Below are 25,578 nucleotides of genomic sequence, written 5' to 3'. Positions count from 1 at the left end.
AACCGAAAATACAGTAAAATATCACACGTTAAAAACTTCCCTGAACAGGGCTGCCTTAAGATGTCTTCTGAATGTCAGGTAGTTGTTTATCGCTTTGACATCTGCTGGAAGGGCGTTCCACAGGGCGGGCGCCACTACCGAGAAGGCCCTCTGCCTGGTTCCCTGTAGCTTTGCTTCTCGCAATGAGGGAACCGCCAGAAGGCCCTCGGCGCTGGACCTCAGCGTCCGGGCAGAATGATGGGGGTGGAGACGCTCCTTCAGGTATACTGGACCGAGGCCGTTTAGGGCTTTAAAGGTCAGCACCAACACTTTGAATTGTGCTCGGAAACGTACTGGGAGCCAATGTAGGTCTTTCAAGACCGGTGTTATATGGTCCCGGCGGCCGCCCCCAGTCACCAGTCTAGCTGCCGCATTCTGGATTAGTTGTAGTTTCCGAGTCACCTTCAAAGGTAGCCCCACGTAGAGCGCATTGCAGTAGTCCAAGCGGGAGATAACCAGAGCATGCACCACTCTGGCGAGGCAGTCCGCGGGCAGATAGGGTCTCAGCCTACTTACCAGATGGAGCTGGTACACAGCTGCCCTGGACACGGATTTGACCTGTGCCTCCATGGACATCTGTGAGTCCAAAATGACTCCCAGGCTGCGCACCTGGTCCTTCAGGGGCACAGTTACCCCATTCAGGACCAGGGAATCCTCCACACCTGCCCGCCTCCTGTCCCCCAAAAACAGTACTTCTGTCTTGTCAGGATTCAACCTCAATCTGTTAGCCGCCATCCATCTTCCAACCACCTCCAGACACTCACGCAGGACCTTCACCGCCTTCACTGATTCTGATTTAAAAGAGAGGTAGAGCTGGGTATCATCCGCATACTGATGAACACCCAGCCCAAACCTCCTGATGATCTCTCCCAGCGGCCGCATGTAAATGTTGAAAAGCATGGGGGAGAGGACAGAACCCTGAGGCCTCAGACACTTTGATTAACTCTTTGCAACCCTCTGCGCCCTGCCAAATATGGTCCCCACAGGAGAGCCACTTCAGGAGATGGTCCATCGAGCCAATAGAGTTCCCCTTCCCTGCCCTAACAGGAAGACCCAGATAGTTTTAACTGTACTATTTGAAAGTCTTTCCAGATCAAGTCCAGTTTAAAGGTAAAGGATCCTAAGAAGGGAGACCAGAGGCGGACTCTGAAATTGCCCACAAACAATGAGCACCTGGACAGGGGACTGAGCTTGTATGGGCACCTTGTATAGACACAGGACACCTGGTGGTCTTAGTCTTCATAACTGGGTTCCCACCCCCAATTTAAATTGTAGCCACTGTTTCTAAATTAGATATGGATTTAGAAGCAATGGCTGACATTTAAAATGAAAAACACATGAGCATACATACAGATTAATATATGCAAATCTGTCTTATTTTTTTGCAATGGGCAACTGATCACCTTAAGACCATCCTTATGCTCCCCATCCTTCTTAACCTGCTCTTCCCTACATTAAGCCATTCCTCATGGTCAATACTTCCTTCATGGTCATAGCTACTTAAATCCTTTTATGCCTCACCCTTCCTCCAAGTTGCTCAAGATGGCATACACAGACTGAGTGACCCCAGTTTATTTCACTAGGAAGAGATGGACCATCCCAAGGTTGAACACCACAGTCCACAGAGGGATTCAAATCCAGGTCTCCCCAGCCCAAGTCCTCGGGGATGGGGAACATGTTGCCCTCCATGGGTTGTTAGGCTCAAGCTCCCATCAGCCGCAGCAAACTTCACCAATGATCAGGGATGATGTTAAACCATAGTCCAGCAACAGGAGTTCCTCTGTTACTGCTCTAGACACAGTACTGCCTTAGCTTTCCTAACATCAGACCAGCAAGCAGTCTTACAAGGATCCTTCCATTATTGCCCTTATTATCAGAGCCAATCCAAATGAATGGATGAAGTTCAGCCATGTTTACAAAGTATTGGGGGTGGAAGAGATTTTAAAAAGGGCACACTCACGCAAACGAGTATCATTTCCAACTATGGGCAAATCTTTTAACTACAGAAGATGATATTGGAGAATCCAGCACAGAGCCTCTTCAGCTTCACTCTTAAGTGCTTTTTTCCTGCTAGTTATTTATAATTGCACCAAGTAAAAAGTTTGGTATGCAAGATGTCAGCCTGATTAGAGATTATTTAATCATTTTTTTCTGCCTCCGTTAAGCTGTTTAACCTCTGCTGTAATCCTGGCTGAGCCAATGACTTGCTGGGTAACCTCTGGCAGGTCCCTTGACCTTGCCGATCCTTTGTCAACCTAGCTGGAAAATTGGTTAAGCTGCCAACTTCACAGGCAGGAGTGGGGGAGGCCAGGATGGAGGAGACGACCCTCTCCACAAATCATCACCACGATACACACATCACATTTTCGAATCTTCTGACTATACAAGATAGTGAGGCAGCAATATGGCTTCAGGATTTCATTTTATTTTTAAAAGAAGAAGTTTGAGCCTTTCCACACAGGACACGCAAACACTGATAATCATCCTCATCATTTCCATTAATTTATTTGTGAACCACCTTCCACACATACGTCCCAGGGTGCTTCACAGACATATCCTTGAAAGCAGTTAAAACAGCTATAAAAACAGTACAAGAACAACCAAATATAACTTCAAAAACAACACCGAGTGGACATCCAGGCCCAGAGACCTTTTCATCAAGCTAGAAAAGCTTGGGAAACAAAAATGTCAGTTTCCAGAAAGTTTGGATACTGTCTTATTTATTAATTAAAATTTATATACCACTGGGTTTTTTAAAAATAAAAATAAAAATAAACCCTCAAAGCTGTCATATCTCAAGATCTAATGGTAGGTATATGGGTGATTTTCAGTTTTATTAAATTTATATCCCAGCATTACTCTCAAAGGAGCCCAGGTCAGCAGCTGATCAGCAAATATTTCCAGGTCCCAGTAATTTATATAACAAGAAGATGTGTGTGTGTGTGTGTGTGTGTGTGTGAGAGTGAGAGAGAGAGAGAGAGAGAGAGAGAGAGAGAGAGAATGATTTCTCTATCCTAGAATGATGGGACATCCACCCAGGTGAGAGAAGGCCCACTCATTTGCTTCTGTATCAACAGAGTTGACTCTTTAAGATGCTGCTAACAGGTACCATTCTTAGGGCTTGACCCATGCCTAGAAAACATTAATCTGAGCAGTATTTGCTTGACCCATGCTTTCTAGGCACAGGTCCCCTTGCCTTACACTCCATTCCCAGGGAAAACCCACTCTTTAGCACGAAATCAGAGCAAATGTTGATCTGGAGAAGCCCCAAATTGCTGTTTGCTCCGACTGAGAGAAGTTTTCCCCAGGGAAAAGCGTCAGGACAAGAAGAAGTGTAGATGAGCTTTCAGCTGAGCAGCTAAGGCCACTACCTTAAAAAAAGGAGCTGGCTTGACTGGTTCAGCAGGTTTTCTCTTACAGATCCAAACCTCATAGATACAGAATCACAGACCTGGAAGGGACCCACAGGTACCATACAGCCTGACACCCCCCCCAAAAAAAAAAACTGTCGTTAAGAGTCATCAACAGGCTCATCTCAGCTATCTGCCAATCTCCCATTCCCACCACCCTTCTGAGTAATACCCCTCCCCACCTTCTCACTATATAGAAGAATCTGGCAACTTCTGTTTCAGTGTATCTGAAGAAGTGTGCATGCACACGAAAGCTCATACCAAGAACTAACTTAGTTGGTCTTTAAGGTGCTACTGGAAGGAATTTTTTTATTTTGACCCCCAAAAAAGTATAACAATATACTCTCACAACAGTGAGTTACTTTATTCCATAGTAAGTGAATGGTTACCATTTATGTCTATCAAAACACCACACTTCACAAAATCAGAAGCTGCCTTGATGCAAGCCAGACCTTTAATCTATCTAGCTCAGTGTTGTCTACTCCAGTGTTTCCCAAACTTTTTTGGGCAACGGCACACCTGTTTACTGAAAAAAAATCTCGCGGCACACCACCATTAAAGCCCCGCCCCGTGACATCAGCGCGCAGCGTCACGCCGGGAGGGACGCACGAAAGTGAAAGTTTTTTCCCTCCCCCTTGCCGGGGAACCTCCAAGCTTTGGGGGTGGGAGGAGGCAGCAGAGCGAGGGACTGAGGGACGGCGGCAACTGAGGCGGCGGCGGCTGTTGTGGTGGTGGCGGCGATAGCGGGCGGAGGAGGGGGCGGTGGCGGGGCTTGAGGAGCCGTCGCCGGGAGTTGCTGCTGCTGTTGTTGCTGCTGCTGCCCGGACATGCCGGCCTCCTCCTCCTCCGCTGTCTCGCGCTCCTCCCTTTTGCACGCGCTGCCCCGCCGCTCGGCACCACCACCGCGGAGCCGCCCCCGGCTCGACGCGGATCCTCGCCGCCGCCGCCTCTCACCGCCCGACTCACCCACCTCCCTCCCACGGCACACCAGCCAATGTCTCACGGCACAGTAGTGTGCCGCGGAACACCGGTTGGGAAACACTGGTCTACTCTGCCCCGAAAAACAACATCCCTCCAGGAATTCAAAGGGTTACTCTACGAGGAGATGCCTGGGAACTAAGGGAGAGAAGATTGTCACATGCCTTCTGCATCTGTTACCCTAGAGCTACACCACACCCACAAGGGTCTTGCAGCATACATGTCCCTCCTTTCTCCACCCCTTAACCACCATGGACATTTTGCTTAGCATGTAATGAAAGTATGACACACAACCCTATTCCACCACATCCCTATGAGACAGAAGGTATCTACAAAATAATTGCAAAATAAATATTTTGAAAGGGATTCACCGAGGAGGAGGATTCCCATCCCAAGAGTCAATCTTCTTCATTCTTTCTCTTGTAATAGATTTGTGGTGCTAAATGTTTAGGTTTAGTAAATATTAGGATTTAATTAGAACTTGTATGTTATAACTGAGATATGTTATAAGGCAGTCTCATTGTGTATTAGAAGGGGTTTATGTAAGGGGTTTGAGGTGTTTAATTAGTGTTTATGTGTAAAGACTGTGTCAGACCTTGAGAATGTAATCTCTAGAGCCATGTATGAACCTACTTTTGAGCACCAGCAATTAGCATGTGAAGAGTTAATTAACCTAGGTAAATGTCCTAAGTGTGCACCAGTCTTCAATCCTAGTCAATCAACAAATGTTGATGAAGTCAGGTGACCTTCATTAGGTAATGCCAGAGGGGATTAACCATTACTTCTTCAAAACATCAAAAGAACTGACTATTAGAATGCAAATGAATAAAGGAGGTTTAGATTTTAGGAACAGCAGAATTAGGAAATATGGGACCAGGAAGGAGGAATGGATTCACGCTTGTATGTGCCCAGAAGACCAAGACAGGTGGCAGAGCAAAAAAGGATGTAGACGATGCAACTGTAAGGATAAGCTAGAATGTTTTGTGGTGCTGCTGCTGTGTGCTCATTTGGAGACTAAGGGTTGTATTTATGTGTAAAATAAACCCTATATTATTAAGACACTAGCCTCCATTGTGTCCAATCCTTCCAAAGGAACACAGACCCTGGGTGAGCACCTGGAACCCCATTTGAGTCAGCAGTGATTGGAGGTGGCACCCAACTTTAGTAATACTCCATTACAGAAATTGGGAAGGTACATATGCATGCTTTGAAACATAGTATCTGCAGACTGGGATGGATGAATCTTTCCATTTGGCTTTCTCATTTTTCCAGTCAAGTTCAGTTCCCCACATTTCCACATTTTGGGGGGTAGAAAATTGAGAAAATTCATCAGTGAACTAATGCACATTTCTTTCACTATTCACTTTTTGTATGCTATTTCACCTAATGTACACTCCAATATAATGCATTTTACTGTTATCTTAACATATGCATGTTTATGCACACTTTCACACAACGTATACTTTTTAAAAATATGCATACTTGTGTTGGAGAAGCAAACCACAAATTTCAGAGGTATTAATTTCAAAGGAAAGCTCTCAGGCATTTCAGCTCTCAGGCAGTGTGAATTCAGGAAATTCACATATAAATACAAAACAAAATTTCCCCCTATTGTGCAAGTGATAAACTTGCACACACAAAAGGTCTCCTACAGATCAGGCATCTCAAGCAGCACCATCCTGTATTCCCAGACACACACACCCCCAAAAAAACCACTCCAAAACCACCATTTCCCAGGAGGAGACTCAAACATGCAGCTACAAGCCTTTACCTGTTGTTTATGGACCCCCCAAAAACACGACCGGAGTTTTCTCCTCCTCCTCCTGGGTTAAAATACTGGTACCTCCTCTGCTTCCAAGCATTAGGCTCACATCCCCAGCAGGAGACACCCAGCAAGCAACACCCACAACACCGCAAACATATTTAAAGAAAAAAGGTGCAGGCAAAAGACAAGAGTTAGAGAAGCGCAAAGTTATCAGATCAGTTTCATTAGTATATAAAGAGAAAGAGAGAGAAGCAAGCAACTATACCCATGTTGGCCACGAACACCTTTTCTGCAGCATTCAGAGAGGAGAAGAGATATCCAGGACTAGTCCCATCATGGAGGATATCCTTAGGAAACTCCAATATAGAGGAGGGGGTGATCTTTGCTCCTGTCTCCTGACTTTAGGAAGGGTGGGGGGATATAGTTTGTCTCTCTCAGATTGCAACACAATCTCTCCTTCCCCATAGCCACTCCCTTCTTCCTGCCTTCATGTTCTGCTTGTGGACAGTGGGCTATACCTATAGTTTAAACAGCCTTCAGCTGTATCCACTTGCTGGCTTAATCCTTGATTAGCTTAGCTCCATCCATCCCTTGCAGACCTGGCAACTGAAGAAGGCAGAGTTGATTTTCTCAGCCAGGCTGTTTGTTGAAAAAATAAGAAAACATCTTTAAGCATTTTACAAACACTGGAGCTTGGGGAACATTCAGCAGGCTTAAGCTGGCTCATTTGTTTCCCACCTCCTCCCTGCATAATGACTGGGGGGGGAGCTGCACCTGTGGAAACTCTGCCTGCCTCAAGATTTTTATGCCACATACGCAGAAGTCGTGTCCTTGCGCCTCAGTGCTAATTAATTGGTTTGTTAATTCTAGAATTTCCGTCTTTCCATAAAGTCATCAATAAACTTTAAAAAAAAGAGGGGGGGGGAGAAAGATAACTCCTCAGGCATAATCCAAAAATAAATCACAGCCCACACTAAAACTCAAAAGCAGTATAAATTCAATCTTTCTTTTTAAATTAAATCTATTTTTTTTCTGAAGAGGCACACTGAAATAAAACCCATCTCCACAGCTCATGTAGGAGTATGGAGGCCAGAGATTATTCCACTCCTTGGATCATTACAGGTAAGATTGTCAGCTGCCCACAGAAATATGCCAGTGATTTTTTACAAGCAGATTTTCCAGCTGCACAAATTTCCAGTCACACACCCCACACTAAAAATAGAAGAAAAATGCCAAACCAAGAGAAGTGTGCTTTGCTCCTTGTTTCCTTTACCCTGGATCAGTGGCAGTTTCTCGACAGGAGAGGGTAGTTCTTATTTACTATACAGTGACTCCAGCAGACACATTTAAAAATGAGTACTTTAAAGGTATTTACTATTAAAGGATGCAAATGCCTATTACCTGACAGAAGAGGAAGATGAAGAGGTGGCAGCCCCAGCCAAAAGAAGGTAGCAGCGTTTTATACGGTTTGGGCAGATTGACTTAAGTATGGAAACCGAATACTTTCTGCCCTTATGCAATTGGTATACAATATATGCTTTACCTGACATTGCCTGCCTTTAAGTACTTAATAAGCACACACACGTAACACATTTAATTCCCCTCCACCCCCATTTATCAAACCACACATTTGTGACCAACTGCACATTTTTTAAAAAAACCCTTCAAACATGCCCCAGGGTATATGTGTGTGTTAAATATCTGGTTACATTGCCAGAATGCTGTGTAAAAGCTAGAATTCATGACTAGCTGCTAGTTTATTTTATTTAGAGGCAAGCTGGGAGGGCAGCCAAGAGACCGTCTAAAGGAATTAAGCTACCAAGTACCCTTCTCTGGAAAGAGAGTTTTCCCAGCTAAAATCTGGATTGGAGACAGAGCTATATTGGTTCAGAAAAGGGGCTTCTGCTAGCCCATTGGTATTTTGGGCTTCTCTCCCACCCCCGCCCCATCTTAAACATAGTGTGTAAAGCAGAAGTTTGGAAAGCTCTGTTTTTGGTGTGAAATGAGGATCCTTGCAGTTATTACTTTTGTGGAGTACAAAAATGTAGATAGTGGGGGAGGAGGAAATTAAATGCATACAGTACTTACTTACAAGAACACCTGCTTTAGCTAATGTTCTATCTTAATTTCCAACCATTGACATATTTGCTCATTTGTTAAGACTTCGTATGTGACATACTCCCAGAGAGTGTGGTTAATGCTTAATGACTTCACCAGGGGTTGCCACTAGGTCTCAGGTCTGGGCCCTGAAATCTCAGAGTCTGGGATGCTCCTGTCCTGACAACCCTTAGGTATCTGTAGCACCCAGGAAGACCTTACTCAGCCCCGCAATCTCCATAAACTGATCTCATGGCTACAACATCCAACCACTTTTTTGTGTATTTTTGTCCTTCTCCCCACCCCCACCCCCCGATTTGTGTTACATCTTGCTCAATAAAGAACTCTGAAGAATTTAGAAGCTAGTCATAATTTTGTGACCTTTCTGGTTGGCCTTCCTAAAGATATTACCTTTCCAGCATTATCACCTCCTCACTGCTGCAGCTCTGAGGGCCCTTCAATTGGCCTCTCAAACTGTGCCTTTAAGAGTTAAGAGCTTTACTCAAAGTCCCCTCATTTCTGGTTGGGTTCATATATATTTTTCTTTTTTTAAGAGCCTGACAAGCAGAAATTTGGCAGAAGGTTGCTTTTCCAAGCATGCAGATGGGATAGCTTCAGCTGCTGAGTTCTTGAGCCTGTCGCACAGTTGAGTTTTGAGGCACAGAAAAATGTAAGAAAAAAGAACTTGATAAGCTCATGTTAAAGGGATGGTTTCAGTGCCTTGCAATTTGCATTTCATTTATCCGGGTTTTGAGAAATACAACCCTCCAGATCTCTCTGTCTGGCAGGATATAAAAGTAAGGAAGTAAATAAATGCAACACCCTTCCATGGCATCACTTTAGTCCTTGATACTGAGTAATCACAGCATGATAATCGAGAGGTGCATGGGTGGTAAAATTCCTCTCTACTCCAACATCTTTAAAAAACAACAACTGAATTTACACATGCCAAATTGGATCCCAATTTGAAGGCATGTGAAATTACAGAAACGTATTGCAATATAAGTTGCACCTCAGGGCCAGACCATGTGCAGGGATCTTACCAGAGCTGCTGTCATTCAAAGAAGATACCACTGGGATTCACTGTGTCAAATGAATCCGGGCTCTTGAACCAACCACAAGTTGTAAACCATAAGCAAAACTTGGTTGCAGTTTGTGGTTTGGTTGCAGTCTGTTTTTGATTACATGCTAAGGAAAGCCATGGGTTAATAAGTTCAGCACAGCATCAGAATACTATTGGGGTGGTGGAGGTGGTAAGCAGCCTCTATTTCCTGTCCCCGAGTCTGCATACTTGCACGCTAAGCCATGGTTTAGCTTAGTGTGCAAGCCAGGCGAGTCTATATGGCAGTCAAAACCCAACCAAAGTGCTTATGTTCACAAATGAAAAGGGTTTGGCACACATGAAGAAAGGATTGCAGAACTGCTTCCTGCCCAAGCTTTCAAGGAGGAAAAACTTCTATGCATTTTTGTTTCAGCTTCAATACAGGTAACATATTTATTGGAAAAAATTTCTCCACCAACAATGGTGAAATCATGCCAAAAAATTACAAAACATCATGGCAAGTTGCTTTATAAAAATAAACAGAAGGATTTTGCCACACTGATTTGTCCCCTTCTCCCTGTCAGTTTTGCATTTTCGTCCTTACAGCAGGATGTTGCGAGTTCTATCTCTCTTTGTAATATATAGTATTAGAAAATTGCATTCCATTCAGAAAAATGGTTCTGCTATCAGATAGCCTTGAAGAGGCTCTTCTCCCAAGTTCTTCCTAAAATAAATATAGAAAATAGCCTCTAATGAAAAGGTTTGGTCAGTTTAAAAGAAAAGGAAAGAAAGGTCTCTTTTCCTCCCTTTTTGGGAAATAGAACAACATATCGGTTCTTTTTAAATAGTGCTCAAGGCTTTGGTGGATTCAGCTACTGAAAATAATAGTAGTTTTTTTTATTAAAAATCTCGTGATGATCCACTGAGTTCTTGTTTTGCCAGTAGCCAAAGAAAACATGGGTTCTTGCTTGAATCAGTCACCAAATGCCAGGCATCTTCATTAGTAACGATCATCATAATTCCATGAAGCAGCCAGTAGAAGGTAATCTTTGGCAACTGTGGTCAAACAGACGGTGTCTTTGGTAGGTGACCCTGCTGTATAATTTGTGGACGCTTGACTCTGGGCTTCCGTCTCTTTGGCCTGCTCTTAGCTTTGATCTGCACCACAAAGAAGGCCAGGACCACCATAGCACCGAGTAACGCAAAGACGGGTATCGTCCCTCCCACGTCCTGGTTGTAACGTCCAGGCATTATTCCTGTATGGGAAAGGGAGATTAATGTAAGCAAGCTGAGGATACATTAACCCATGGCCAAACAAGAGTTATAGAAACTGCCACACAACTACTGGGTTGCCAGTCTTACTCAGAGTAGACCCACTGAAATTAATAGTCATGGCCAACTTAGACCCATTAATTTCAAATAGGTCTACTCTGAGTAAGACTTGGTTGGATACAATTCACTGGTTTCAACCAGGGATCACTTCCACGCAATTTTATTAAAGCTGATCATCAAAAGCATAGGCCTGCCTAAAGTTTCCCTTGTGGGGGAGACTACCAGTTTGAAAACCAATGTTAGAATGTGAAACACTGAACCTACTATGTGCCCTCCTCTATTGATTTTACCTGGCTGTAAGGTATCCCAGAACTATGAACGCTTCCTTGCCTGTATGGAGAGTGGTACACATCTGGCCGCACCTACCACTAGCATGGGGCCCCTTGGAGGCTGCCCATGAGAAAATGTGGCCCCTTGGGCTAAAAATGGTTTCCCACCCCTGCTCCAGGGTGTTCTTTGAGTTCACATGGGGGTGTCCATCAGGGCTAGGCATCAGTGTGCATAAACAGGGTATGTGCCATAGTGCATTCCCCAAGAGGAATTTCGATGGCAGACATACAGCGGCTCCTTATCAGACTATTCTACGTAGAAAGTGGCTACAATTAAAGGTAGGAAATATGAAAACTACTTTTCCAAAACATCAAAAGCCAGAAATTTCACAAGCTATGCCTGTGAACACTGTGGGCAGGTGTGCTAGCACTAATTATGGCCAAAAAATACATACTAAAGAGGCATAAATGAGCTGTAATCTTGATAACTAAAAGTTGGATCAAGATGATTCCAGGTGTCTCTGTATTTCTTCTGTATAGGTGTGTATGCTTCTATCTCATTTAGGGTGGTGTGATGCACTGTGGGCAACAGGTGTCCCACCATTCTGGCACCTACCCCCTGGAATATCCCAGGCTCCACTTTCTCCAGGTGACAAAGGCCTTACTTGGGGTCGGTTCTGACGGAAACTTGGTAAAGCCACTTTGTCCAGGTCGATTGACAGTAACTTCTGATGTTTCCATAGGTTGCTGGAAAAAATGAAAGCATCCAGAACTATTTGTACACTGGGCTACTAGTCAATCAAGACTGCTAGAAAACATTTTGAATATCTGAACATTTCAGTGGGTCTACTTTATGTACATCTTAGGTGAGATACAACCTAGGATTGCAAACTAGGTCAGGCAGACTCAGCCTTGTTTGGCCAGAGCTGGGCAGTGGCACATGGAAACCGCAGACACTAGTCGCAATGGACAGAAGAGTCTCCTTACATCTATAGGTCAGAAGGGGTCAGGTGATACTCCCCAAATCTTATGAAACTCCCTGGCCTGTTTTGATGGGCTGAGCAACTGGGGAGTCAGTGCATGCTGGGTACACACCACATTTGCTTCACCTGGCCTCAACTGCAAGGTCTGGCATTCCATGTTGTTTCACTTCTAGATGGTGGGCCTTAAACATTAAGGATGGCATTTTCAAACTACTTTTTGGGAGGGGAGGAAGCAGACAGGTTTCTTGCGAATCTGGTGTGTGAATTCAGCTAACAGCTGGTTCTATGGGTTTTCTGGTATGTTTTTAATTCCGTTTTTATCATTCATATGCCTGGAAAGTTAATCAGACAAAATACTGTGTTTATTGACTGCCATATTTATTACATTCAAAACTGGAAACTGGAAACTAAAGGTGGATTTAGCAAAATCAGAAATTGCAACCTGGGAGCCGTTTCGTTCAGAGGCTGTGGCTTTGCCCAAGACAAATGAGGACACGCTGGGAGTGAGCGGGGCTTAGGGTCACGCAGGTGAGCCTCGAGCACCTTCGAATATCGATGAAGATGGTTACCTGAAATCAAACAGCGAAACAGTTATACCAGAAGATAATCCCCTGCCTGCTGCTTATGCTGTTTTCTAAGCATGAGGAACACATCTTGCCATTCCTGGAGTACACACGCCCTCCCAAATTCTACAGTAGGTGGAGGCATGGAGCAAGTGTTCTGGTTGGAGGGCAGATATTCCCATGGAAGCAGTCAACCTGAAGTGGGGGGCAGATATTGGGAGACTGTCCAAGAGCCTGCATTTTCCCTCCCCTCCTCCCACCACATTTACATTTGACCCCTGCCAAATAGACTGAGGCAGGTAAGAGCAGTAAACTAACCTGGACCTTGTGTTCATCATGTGAGGTCCTTTCTCTGTGTGCCTTCTCTGAGGGAGATCCAGAAGCCGGCAACATGAGAATGGGCCTTTTCAGTGGTAAATCTCCCACTTATGGAATGGTCTCCTTGGGGAGACCTGCCTGGGTCCACTGCTGGCTACATTTAGGCACCAGGCCAGGCAACAACTTTTTTCCCCCAGCCAGATTATTGGCCTTAAGATATTTTTAGACACTACAACCTCTTAGTGTGTGGAATGCTAGACTGCTTTCTATGTATATTAAGTGTTTTTAGCTTTATAGCGGTTTTGATTTTTGTATTACAGTGGTACCTCGGGTTACGGACGCTTCAGGTTACAGACTCCGCTAACCCAGAAATAGTACCTCGGGTTAGGAACTTTGCTTCAGGATGAGAACAGAAATCGTGCGGCGGGAGGCCCCATTAGCTAAAGTGATACCTCAGGTTAAGAACAGTTTCAGGTTAAGAATGGACCTCCGGAATGAATTAAGTTCTTAACCCGAGGTACCACTGTACATTACACTGCAAGTCACTTTGAATTTGCATTTTTTGTTTGTTTTTAAAAAGCAACTAATAAGTCCAAATAATAATAACAATGGGATCATCCACCCCACTCCCAGGCCAAATACTACCACAGCTCATGTGTAGCAGCACAAATCAAATGAAAATCACCTTCCATTCGCTCTGGAAGAGCATAGCCTATGCCTGTTGGAGGTCGTTGTCTGTTTTCTGAATGACTGAGGCTTGGTGGCATAACTCCGTAAGATGTGTATTGAAGAAGAGAATCAAGAAGCCAAAAGCAATCTGGAATTTAAGAAAAAAAATTAAAAAGCGAGTGTTTTGATAGTTCCCAGTAGCCAAACAAACCAACTCCACACATTAACTACACTGATTGACTCTTTCAAATCCACTGCTGCCACCTGTTTTCCCTTGACACTGCATTGCTGCTGTTTTTCCGTGCTATGCTCCTGAAGCTCAGCCCAATTCTTTTGCTGGGACTAAGAATGGAATGGGGAATGCTCTGAGCCTGGGTTTCAACTCCCATCAGTCCCAGGCAGCATGGCCAAGAGTCAGGGATGACGCAGCTTTAAACCATGTCTCTGATCTGCTCAGCACTCCCATTTCTATAATGCAGGCTCCTTCAGAGGTGGAACAATAGCCATCACCATGTTGTTAGTTCAAAATGCAAATGCATTTCAAACCTTATTTTCTGATTCTGGTGTTGCCAATCACAAACAATGGTTTAATGTGATGGTTCAGACACTAAAGCTTCCATCACGATGGCTTAGTGAGCTGTCGGGATGGAGCCTCAACGCCTGTCTTCTATGCCTTCACGACATCAACCCTGTGAAAGGAGAAGTCTTATCCATGGCTACCCAGTGAATTATAAAATGTTTGCTCTCTTTCATGTGAATTGACATGGTGCAATAAAGTCAATCTAAGCTGCCAGAAAGAAGGCTTTCGTTTACAAGAGCAATGTTTATTAATGCAGCAGAACAGGGCTGCCCAGAGGGGCATCATAATTGTTTTCAGCCTTTAAATTGGAAATAGATTATTTTGAGGCACGTGTCTTTTAGGCATGAACAAAAACTACTGTGCTGGGGAAATTTTAACTCGCCAAATTTTGAGACCTGCGCCTCTTGGAAATCTAGTTTAGCCTTCACAGACCATTTTAGCACAGTTCAAAAAACACTGTCTGACAATTCCCACCCAGGATAGCTGTTTGGTGGGAATGGGAGTTAATCTGCATAATCCTGATGTAACTGAAATGCTCACCTTTGATTTTTTTTTTAATTAAAAAAAAACAGAGGTCAGACACGTTTTTAGGATTTACAAATCATATATGCGAGGAATTTTAAACACAGCTAAGCTCACTGATGTCACAGCAGGAGGTACTGCTTTCAATTTGCAACATGAAAGCCCGCCTGATACTGTATTTAAAGCTATCCTCTTTGACTGATACAAAGAACTCAGCGTTGAATTTAACAGCATCCTCTGGATGCTGACCTGGTGTTTGTTTCCAAGCCCAACTGAAGGCACTCACACTGATGTTCAAAGCCCTCCATGCCTTTGGCCCCAAATGGCCGAAAGACCACCCTGTTCCCTGCAGACCTTCGCAGGTGTTAAGATCAGTAGTGTCTCGAGGGGTGGTAACATGGGAGAGGGCTTTCTCTGTCACAGTGGTGGAATTCCCTCCCAACAGAGGGGCACCTTGTGCCATCGTTATTCAGCTTTCATTGTATGCTAAAGACATAGCTCTTCCCAGGCCTTTGATCTATTTTACTTTTTTGTACTGATACTTTGTTTTAAACTGCATTGTTTCTACTGCTGTAGTATATTTTGGGACCTTATGATGAAGGGTGAGTAAGAAACCTGACAATTAATTATAGGGATCAAAATCCCTAAATTCCCTATATTTGGTATGAAAGCTAAACCACAGGAATTGCAAACTGAAGGCATCAAGTGAAAGATGGACAGTAAATAATTTCCAACCATAGTCATACATGGAGTAGACCCAATGGATACAATAGGTCTACTCTGAGTACGACAAGCCTTCAATATCATCCAGAATTGTAAAGAGTTTGAAAATACAGTAGAAGTAATAGTTCTGAAGGTTCTATTAGATCTTCTGGTCCTATGAATTTTCCACCCCCACATCTTTGCATTCAAGTAGGTTTTTTTTCAAGTCCGAGTGAAGTTATTCTGTCTGGAAGCTGGAGCGGGAGAAGAAATCGGCAAGTGGTAGGAAACCACTAGAGACAAGGTTTACTCTTTTAAAATTTGCTTGTAAATTTACTATGCAAATTTGCTATGCAAAAGTAATAGCACTCCATGACTAATCCCAAGGAATCTTGCAATTATTAACTTTGAAGCACCTCAAATCAGATCATCTCTTTTCAGTAAATCTTTTTTCCTAGCTAGTAAGATTGAGATTCTTTTCTGTCTTCTCTCTCTCTCTCACTCATGAACAATTCTTCTACTAAAGCTGCATTCCTGTGCCCAATTACTGGGAGTAAACCTAATTGCCCCTTGCTTCTGAGTAGACATACATAGGATTTTGCAATAAGAGACCTGCCACTAGCGAAGGTGGTATTTAAACTTGTTCTACTGCAGATATGAAGTCATTGTACCATATGGTAGGGTGGCTGTCCGCTGTGCATTGGCATTGTGACAACAGACTTTAACTTACACGAGTAATGGGATGTTTACTTAGCAAATGCAACACACCTTTCTGCCTGTGGCTATCATCCAAGCAATTTGAATCACCATACAAAACGATCCTGCCTCCACCTTCTGAAGGAACTTGGAAAAGGCCCAAAATGGGGACATTTTCTATTATTGCCGTTTCCTGCTTTAAAACTTCAAGACCTAGAGGAAAGGGTGGAAAGGAAAATTGTCAAATAGCAATATCCCAATGATCTTGCATAACCTGGGTAGTCAAAAAGCACTGGCTCAAACAAAAAATTTAAGACGCATTACATTTCTACAGGATGGAGTGTGTGTGTAAACAAAATGGGAAAACTCTCCCATCGCCTTAATCCTATGTATCTTCATCTATATAATGCTGCACCTCTGCACTTTAAATGATTTCCTATGGCTTCCAAAGGACAGAAGAGTTGTAATTCTCATGCACATTTATTTAAATGGATTTACAGTGGAAATGTGGAGTGTTGGGGAATGCCCATTGCTCAGTGGTAGAGCATTTGCTTTGAATGCAGAACGTCCCATGTTTAATCCTCACAGGCACCTCCAGATAGGCTTAGGAAAGACTCCCTGTCTAAAACTCTCAAGAGCTTTGTAAAATGGTTAAACAGGATCTAAACAGGTCGCAACAGGACTGAAAAGCCAAATACAATACCACCAAATTGCCATCATTCTTCATTTTGCTTCCGTGAAAGATAAGGGGAAATAATGAGCAGCGAGCAATGGCTACACAAGAAGGCAAATGTATTTTTCATTATAACTGTAACTTTCTGGTTTATCAACAGTCATAGTTAATGGTTCAGCATAAAAGGAAAGAAGATAAGGAGACTAATTTGGGGAAACCATTTTTTAAAAAACCAAAAAGAGACTTCCATTGTCCTTTCTCTGTTATCAAAATAATTGTAGCAGAGTCCTTGTATCAAAGCTACACGTGAAGAGAGCCACACGTGTGTGTTGGGAGCAGAGGTCAAAAGTGATTAATGGAATAAACAGCAGCTCTTTTTCTTGCTCATGAAAAACTGCAAGTTGCTTTTTAGACTCCAGTGATTTTACAAAGCAGTGCTCCTGATGCAGGGCTGGAGGCAGGAAGAAGCCTATAATGCCCAAGGGTTAAGTGCTGTGGCCCTCTAGATGTTGCCAGACCCCAACTATCATCAGCCCCAGCCAGCATAACCAACAGCCAAGGATGATGGAAGCTGTAGTTCAACAGCATCTGAAGAGCCACACGCTAGCCTCTCATGCTTTACTGTCCATGAGCAAACCCATACTCACCAGCTCTGCTCTTTGGGCAGGGGAGTGTTCCTGGGAGATCCACATCTCGAAACCCACCTGATTCAAGTTTGCAAACAACTTTACCCAAAGTTATTTGGAAGCCACTTAGACCTTCAAAGTGGTGAGCCATGATGTGGCTGTAAGCCTTCCCAGTGCAACACTTTTGGACACTTTGGATGAACAAAGATTAGCATGGAAAGTGGCTCTTTGCTTTTATTTTACTTGAAAAATTAAGTGAAAAGTTAACCCTCGTCGTGCCCAAAAGGGCTGCTGGAAGTTAAATTATACAATGAACCGTAATTCCATGCCTACCTAGGAGGAATATGAAATGAGATGCAGCTCTGTACCTTGATCCTTAAAGGTCTGTGCAATCACAATGCCATCTTCTGGAAACTTTGCAATACTACATCCGGAGGCGTAGTTCACTGCAAATAATAAAAAAGGGAGCAATTCACCAATTCTAGGTGATAACTACAATCTTGCAGCCATAATTTGACTGGTGGATTCAAATCAGCCACCCAACCCAGCCACACTACCCTTTTAATAGCTTTTGGACCTATGCTGAGAAAGCTCTTGCATGTTCCTTATACACGTGCATACAGGATTGAAGCCTAAAAGTTGCAAAAGAAGATCTGTTACTAGCCACAGCTTTTTCCATTACAGGGCTGCAGTAACAACAGACTTTGAACCAGGTGCAATTCTCCCTTCAATATATATCTTAAAAGACACAGGTATCCTTTCAAGATCCCAATCTGGCAAAACATCTCACAGACTCCAACTCCCTTGTCTGCCTCACTATTCCCACTGCTATTATTAGTTACTGCTCTTGTTCTTGTTATTATATCTATTACCCGCTCTTCGCAAGAAGGTCCCAGGGTGGGTTACAGAAATAAAAATACTGCATTAAAATAGCTTAAAACAAATTACAATCACAACTAGTGTGGGTCATTCATATAAATGAGTCTCTCTCTCTGTGTGTGTGGATATAGATATCTCCAGTGTTGAAGGCCAAGGTAAAGAGGTACATACACTGAACACTGTACAATTAAGGTATCAAATGCACCTCTGTGGGAATGGAATCCCACAACTTAAGGGCTGGCAAAAACAATGTACACTCCCAGGCCACCACCCACAATAGCTTCTGAGAGTGGTGGAGCTATCAAGGTGGCCTCCTCTGCAAACATCCTGTCCATCAGTCCTGTGGTAAGGGAAAAGAGAACCTGCTTGGGTCAAACTACACAGGGCGAATGGACACCATCAACCCCGTGAGGAGGAGAGTGAGGCAAGCAAGCAGAGATATCAGGGCCCGTCCCAGTTACACTGTCCTCTACCTACCCTACCCACCCCGCCGCCCGTGTGTGAACTTTACTTTCTGTATTATTTATTTTAGTATTTTAAAATTGTGTCTTGGCGGACTGGTGGCATATAAATGCAATAAATAAATAAGACACCCAGTTGACTTACTTTCATGACTTGCCATGGTAAAATCCCCTTCATACAGCCCGTCACTAAAGGCCATGCCCCACACGGAGAGAAGATCATTCAGAGCTGGAATATTAGCTCCCCCAGTATCAGGCATCCACCATTGCCTACAAATGCATCACCACAAGGCAAGTTATCACAACCCAGAAAACACTATCATTTCTTTGGTGGGTAAATTTGAACTGCCACGACCCATGCTGACACAGTAATCACCAAAGACAACAGGATTCCTATTTGGAGAAGCCTCAGATATGCAGAGGTTTTACAATATTCCATGCGCATCTGCCAATGATTGAATAAGTTTGCCTAGGCCTCTTTTTAAAAAAAGAAAAACAGCTGAAATTTATTATTATTGTTGATTAAACTTCTATATTGCCCTTCATCCAAAGAACACAGGGTGGTTTGCAATATAAAAACACAAAAATACATACCATAATAACAAAACAAAAATAAGTCCCCCACCAGTTTATGAACAAAACAATATTTCATGAATTCATTTAATTAGCCAAAGGCCTGGGAAAACAGGAATGTTTTTGCCTGGCACTTAAAGATATGTAACTAAGGCACCAGGCGAGTCTCCCTGGGGAGAGCATTCCACAAACAGGGAGCCATCACAGAAAAAGCCCATTCTTGTGTTGCCACCCTCCAGACCTATCGCAAAGAAGGGACACAAAGAAGGGCCTTAAATGATGATTACAGGGTCCAGGTTGCTTCATATGGATGGAGGCAGTCCTTGAGGTATTGCGGTCCTGAGCCACTTAAATATTTAGATCGATTTAAGTTTTTCAATTTTGTACTAACATTTTAAAGCTCCCCTACAAGTAACAAACTACATCAGACAACAACCACTTGATTTTGAAATCCTCTGACTGACCATCTAGAAAATTCTGAAATAAAAAATCTACCTCTAGGTGAGTTGTATAAAGGAAAATATAGGATACAGCAGGCAATGGATTCAATCTGGCCAGTTCCTGAATATCCATACCTTGTGTTTTCATCATAAAACTTGACTTTCCTCATCACTGAGGTGTTGTACCAGTCACTGAATATTATGAGTGACAGTCCATTGTCAACATCCCTCCTCAGTTTAGTTATTTCTTCTGGAAAATACTCTTCCTCACTGTCCACCATCAATAAGGTCCCTGCAGGAAAAGGGGAACAACAATTCAGAATGACAAAAACCTGCCCAACATCACTTTGCCCCTTGCTTGCTCCCAGACCTTTTTATGAAGGGAGACAGAACAATGCTTGGCCCAAGTTTTTGCCTCCGAGAGCAGATAGCCAGTGATTCACACCCTGTCCTTTCTCTGCTGTAATACTGGGTTCTCTCTTTGACTAAAGACAGTCAGATTTATCCCCCTTTCTTGGCTTCTGTGCCCCTTTTCAAGCAGCTTTGGCCAGGCCTACCTCCTCTCCTCTCACTCCCAAGTCTCATATGGTGATTTTCCTCTGGCTTAAGGAAACCAGCAGCCTCCATTTGGCTCCTCTCCTGTTTTGGCCTTACATATTTCTTTGGCCATCCCATCCTCAATTTGAGAGCTTGGACAAGCTCGCCTCCCCAAAACTGCTTTGATATATAAAAAGCAAGCTCACAATTACTTACCATACTGACTGGCATCGAAACAGGTGAAAGGTGAACCGAGAACTTCAACGAAATACCCCATACTTCTCAGATGTTGGTACATATCCCTGAAGTTTGTGTGGATGTGGTCACCATTCCTAAGAAGATAAACCAAGTGAAGTATGTAAACTGATTTTCTTGTCATAATACTTTCTAAGGGTTTTGGTATCTTAAAGCAATATATGTGCACAGTTTATGGACAAAACCTATCACTTGTGGTTCAGGACCAATAGCAGATAAGAAGGAATATAATTTGAAATACTGTGTGCATATAATAAACTACAAATTTTTTTTCACAAGGTATGAAGGTGAGGGGGGCTGTTTTATCCTGAAGGCCACATTTTCTTCCAAGGGCTGCAGTGGACAGGGCCAAAGAAAAAACTACATTTGTACAGTAGGCTGGTTTCCATGCATACCCCTCTGTATTTTTCATCAGAAAAACAAGAGGCATTTACCAGAGTTTAAGGAAACATTCAGAAGGCCAAAGCATTTGGGTTGCAAAGCTGAGACAGTGAGATATATGGCTTGGGGGTTTGTGCAACAGCTTAGCGTCATGGCTTAGCGTCATGTGTAAACCAGACCACATGTTCAATGACTTTATATCTTGCTTAAAGCAGAACAAATCCCAATAGGGATTTATTTTTAGGATATATTTTGGGGAGGACAAAAACGGAAAAGGCAAATTACACAAGTCATTAATTTGAGGATGTAGTTTACCTCTATTACTGTCACAATGACAAAGACCTATTTTCTTTCTAAGCTAGGATTAAATACTGCAATTTGTGAATGAACCAGATTTTCATGGAATGTCAGACCCGAGTTTATAATTTCCCTTAAACTACAGAAGATAAGACAAATCTCCATGTTATCTTGAAAACGGAATTGTATTTCCTATTTTGTCAATGTTATTACATGCCAGTATCATCATCATCATCACCAATTATCCACCCTTTACCCTAAGGTTCCAGAGTGGGTCACAGTATTAAAAACAATTTCAAACAGTAGTAATGGTCAGCAATGCACAAAACACACACCAGTCTAAGGGATCATTCTTCATCCTCAAATTATCCCTTGGAAAATATCCTGGTGGATAGCGGAGATTGTGATATTGATCCCAGAGGACACGCTTACTACGTGGGGGTGTCGGGATAACTTTCACTTTTATTGGGAGTTTCACGGTTGAAGTCTGTTCAGCACCAGCCTTCGACTGAAAGAAGTAGAAACAAAAAGGAGCCTGTTGTACCGCAGAATGCTCCCCCAAACAAAATCCAAACTACAGAACATTCAACTGATAAATATTTTTTAAAGCTGTCATTTAAATACATTCCATCCCATCCCTTACCCCACCCTCACAATCTCACAGTATAATACTGTGGTGTAGTGGGTTGAATACGGAAAATACAGCTTAAAAACCCCAGTAAGCCACAAGGCTCACCAGGTGACACTAGCCAGGTCACTCTCTCAACCTTGCCTATTTTGCAAGGCCGCTCCAAGACTACAGCACCACTCCAACCTCCTTGGACAAAAGGCCAGATACAGACGCTGAACTATTTCAGATTTTGTGCTTGTATTTTCCAAACAGTGTTTATGCCATGTACTGAAAGGATGGATTTTGTGTTCAAAATCAGCTTGTAAGAAGAGATCATCAGCTGTCCAGAGAAGAAATCTTCAAGAGTCACACAAAGTGTGTCCAAAGTACCTGGGCAAGACTAAAGAACTCCTTTGGGTCCCATGGACTTTAAAGCTAGATGATGCTGTTTTGTTCCTTTGTTGTTGGTGCCCACACCCCTAACATACATCAATATGCCCAGTAGGTTTAGATCTCAAGGCCAGCCCCACTTGGTATGAATTAACAAAAGCATTTATGAAAACAACCACAGACTGGGTGAGGAACCTTTTTTGATCAACCTTCCAGGAGGGCATGTCAGAGCTATACACAAAACTCAGCAGAGCAATGAAGGTCCATTTTACCTTTCTGCAGCAGACTAGTTTGTGTACACACACTCACCCCTCTCTATCCTCCATCCTTTATCCAGGCAAGCAAGGGGCTTTATCAAAGTTCAATGACATAATCCAGCCAAGCAAAAACATGCAAGGGGTGTGTGAAGCAGGTGAGAGGTGTGGTCTGGGGTGAGTGGGTGTGGCTGAGAAACAGTGTATGGGCAAAAGAGAGTCCTGCATGACAGAAGGCTGGGAGGGCTGCAACTGGCACCTGGACTATGTGTTTCCTGCTGCTGGTCTAAGAAAAGCACATGGTCTAGCAGAGTCACAACCTTCAGAATTCTGGAAGAGAACACACTTGCCTTTTGTTTAATCTTTAAGCACCCTAATTCAACTATCTAGCTACATTGCATGTTGCTGTATCAATAAGGGATGCTAAAGTTATATTACTGGCATGTGTTTCTCTCCTAGTAGCATTTTTTTTTGCTCAGTCATGTGCCACACTGTGCTAGGGTAAACAGCAGCAGATTATGGCTTAATAAACAGCAAAGTAAGAAATACCTCATTTTCGGCCGGAGAAGAAACAGTGATCATGACGTGTCCTTGTGCAATGCCTTCCCATGAGGCTGCTTTCTTTGCGACAGAAATAGAAATTGCTAGGTACCCTGACCAAGGCCATAAAACGGGGGAATAGGAGAAAGCCACCTCAATGTAATCTCCATTCTGTGGTAAATAGGGCTGCCAGTCGGGCTAGATAACACAAAACAAAACGTGGCTTGGTTAAAACACTGATGGATATATAATTATGACTCTGAACTAGCATGATCCCTATTGATGTCTGTGTAACGCATTTTGTTCATCAGAACACTGGATGAATAAAGTGCCACTTCCATGGGCAGCACTCAAGAAAACTCAGCAATGCATTTTCTGGATCTGCTCTTCCTTACTAAATAGGAATGACATCACCTTTGACCTGCAGGTTAACAAAGGTGGACTGGAGAGCCCTTTTATGGCATCCTGGAGGCACAGGCATGAGGGAGAGCTACATGATGATCAGGAACTACACACAGTATTTTGATATACTTTGCCACTTTCCAGAGTGTAGTGGAAGCATTCCATCAGAACTGGATGCAACAGTAAGGCAGACTGCTGGTCTTCCTGTCCCCTACCTTAAAATGCTTATGCTGAAAGCTTACAATATAAAAACATGGAATCATGTACCCAATTAGCACAAAGTTAAAGCCATTTAGGGATATATGATGGCAAAATGTTCTGCGCTAGAACACTGTTGTGCTAAAGAATGCACAAGCAGGTTGCTGGTAACTTTGTTGTGCAATATATTGTGGAATCTGTTGTGCAACAGCATTAATGATTCCTCTCTTGTGCAATACAAAATCTCAACTGTCCTCTAGCTCAAGAGGCTTTATGCCAGCAGACAGAGAATGCTGGTTACAGCCCCATGTTGCTGCATTCATCAAACCACTTAAGTGTTCTCAAAAATTAATTGTCATGTTATCCTAACAGCAGATTTTGAAATTTCTTGTATAAAATTGAATGAGGGTGAATCGACTTAAGTTTCAATGGGATGCAAATATTTAGGATCAGGTCTTCTCAAAACATCTCATCTACAGGAGGAAAGAGAAGCTAACATTCTGTAGAATAAGGTTCAACTCTTTCAAAGTCTACCTTGTCTACGATTCTTCCAGTGACTCCCATTCCATTAAGGATAGTAACGTTCACAATTGTTGGCATGCCTCCATAGTAGATAGGTTGGGAGCAGTATGGCCACATGTAAGGGCATTCCGTCAAGTCGATGTAGCTCGGACTCAAACTAAACAGTCAGGAAAAAATGAATACATGCATAAATACAGTAAATAAATAAACATGCTTTGAGCCTAAAAGACCAGTGTTTTAATCTTCTCCATTAAATCCCAGACTTTAAAAACTAAAATTGAAATTGTAAATACACCAGGCAGAGTCAAAGATGCTCGTATTATTTTGAATCAATACCGTCATGGAAATAATAGCAATACACATTCTTTTAAAGCATAAATGAATGGAGAAGACTGTTTAGTACAGGGGTGGACAGACCTCTGGCTTCTTGAAACTATTTTGTTTTTTACTAGAACCCCAAGATCTACTTGCCAGAACTAGGTGCAAAAGGCATAGACCATGTTCACACTCCCATTTACTGTACACTCAACTGTGTTTCCAGTACTCAATCATGTGTTATCCAAATCACATATGCATCCTTTTCCTGCTCTTATCAAATACTACTGTTTGATGCAATGCTTGTCTATCAATGATACAGAATGATGGGACTTCCAGGGCATTCATTTTGGGAAAACTAAGATGGTGGCTACAATGGTGGCCTCTGGAATCCTGAAGGCAGAGACCTCAACATGTGTCACTATCAGTGGCGAGTCCTAGCAGGCATCACCATCAGCAATGGTCCCCCAGCCCAAAGCTACTGTATCATGATGCTGGACAACTTGCCAGGGTGTCAATTTGCACAGCAAAATGCACCTCCAGCTCTTGACCACAGTTGAGAATATGATAGCCTCAACCATACACAAGCATAGCTCATTCTTTTGCTGTTTTGTATTTAAAGTGCCAAAGGGACTAAGCACTGTATAACCGTTAAAAATCACAGGCCTTGCCTGCAGTCTTACAATCTTGATAATAAATGTTTTTTGTAAACTGCTTGGAGATTTTCTTACAATCAAGCAGGACATATATTTTGTTAAACAGATAAATAATTTGCATTTTTAATGAGCTCTAAGGTTTGCCTTAAGCAAACCTAATTAGGCAAGTGTAAACTACTGAAACCAGCTCCATCAGGCTTTCGGTAGCAGCTATTACAGCAGGCTGCAGCTGTGAAGAGATGAGAAGCAGGGCCATCCCATCAGCTCTCCTGCAAGACCAGCTCTATCAAGCTCCTCCAGTCCCTAAACTGCTTTCATAATAACTGGTCATTATAAGAACTATTTAAGAATTGGTGCCTGTGATTATTTACCACCACCACAACCCTTCCGTCCCTATTACTTTTTTACTCTTTTGTGTTGTGAGTTTTTGATTGCAAGTCTGAGGGCAGGAACTGTTTTAATTGCCTCTACATTTTTTAAAAACAAAAACCAAAAATCCCTGGATAATCCTTTTCAGTGAGATGTGGGTTAAAAGTGCTCACAAACAAATAAAATAGCAAAACCTTCGCTTAATCACAAAAGAAGTTCAGAGATTGAAAAAAGC

The 25,578-nt window shown here is 42.9% G+C and overlaps 2 protein-coding genes across 2 annotated transcripts in view; both read right to left on the bottom strand.

Annotated features, from left to right (window-relative positions):
* SLC38A8 (solute carrier family 38 member 8) overlaps nucleotides 1-6,901 on the bottom strand; it is a 28,709-nt gene extending 21,808 nt beyond the window's left edge. Inside the window, exon 1 of the mRNA XM_082232363.1 lies at nucleotides 6,458-6,901. Coding sequence (XP_082088489.1) covers nucleotides 6,458-6,461 — 4 coding nt within the window. The 5' untranslated portion in view covers nucleotides 6,462-6,901. The remainder of the gene's footprint in view (nucleotides 1-6,457) is intronic.
* A 2,851-nt stretch (nucleotides 6,902-9,752) lies between these two features.
* MBTPS1 (membrane bound transcription factor peptidase, site 1) overlaps nucleotides 9,753-25,578 on the bottom strand; it is a 31,034-nt gene continuing 15,208 nt past the window's right edge. Inside the window, exons 12-23 of the mRNA XM_082232283.1 lie at nucleotides 24,016-24,160; nucleotides 22,891-23,079; nucleotides 21,423-21,595; nucleotides 20,371-20,486; nucleotides 19,753-19,909; nucleotides 18,750-18,874; nucleotides 17,633-17,710; nucleotides 16,038-16,178; nucleotides 13,482-13,613; nucleotides 12,358-12,484; nucleotides 11,549-11,679; nucleotides 9,753-10,587 (exon numbers count right to left, since the gene is read on the bottom strand). Coding sequence (XP_082088409.1) covers nucleotides 10,394-10,587; nucleotides 11,549-11,679; nucleotides 12,358-12,484; nucleotides 13,482-13,613; nucleotides 16,038-16,178; nucleotides 17,633-17,710; nucleotides 18,750-18,874; nucleotides 19,753-19,909; nucleotides 20,371-20,486; nucleotides 21,423-21,595; nucleotides 22,891-23,079; nucleotides 24,016-24,160 — 1,708 coding nt within the window. The 3' untranslated portion in view covers nucleotides 9,753-10,393. The remainder of the gene's footprint in view (nucleotides 10,588-11,548; nucleotides 11,680-12,357; nucleotides 12,485-13,481; nucleotides 13,614-16,037; nucleotides 16,179-17,632; nucleotides 17,711-18,749; nucleotides 18,875-19,752; nucleotides 19,910-20,370; nucleotides 20,487-21,422; nucleotides 21,596-22,890; nucleotides 23,080-24,015; nucleotides 24,161-25,578) is intronic.

Source organism: Podarcis vaucheri (assembly GCF_965113315.1).
Source record: "Podarcis vaucheri genome assembly, chromosome: 7".
Taxonomy (NCBI): Eukaryota; Metazoa; Chordata; class Lepidosauria; order Squamata; family Lacertidae; genus Podarcis; species Podarcis vaucheri.
The sequence above is the reverse complement of the archived record's forward strand: the minus strand, read 5'-3'. Positions and strand labels throughout refer to the sequence as shown.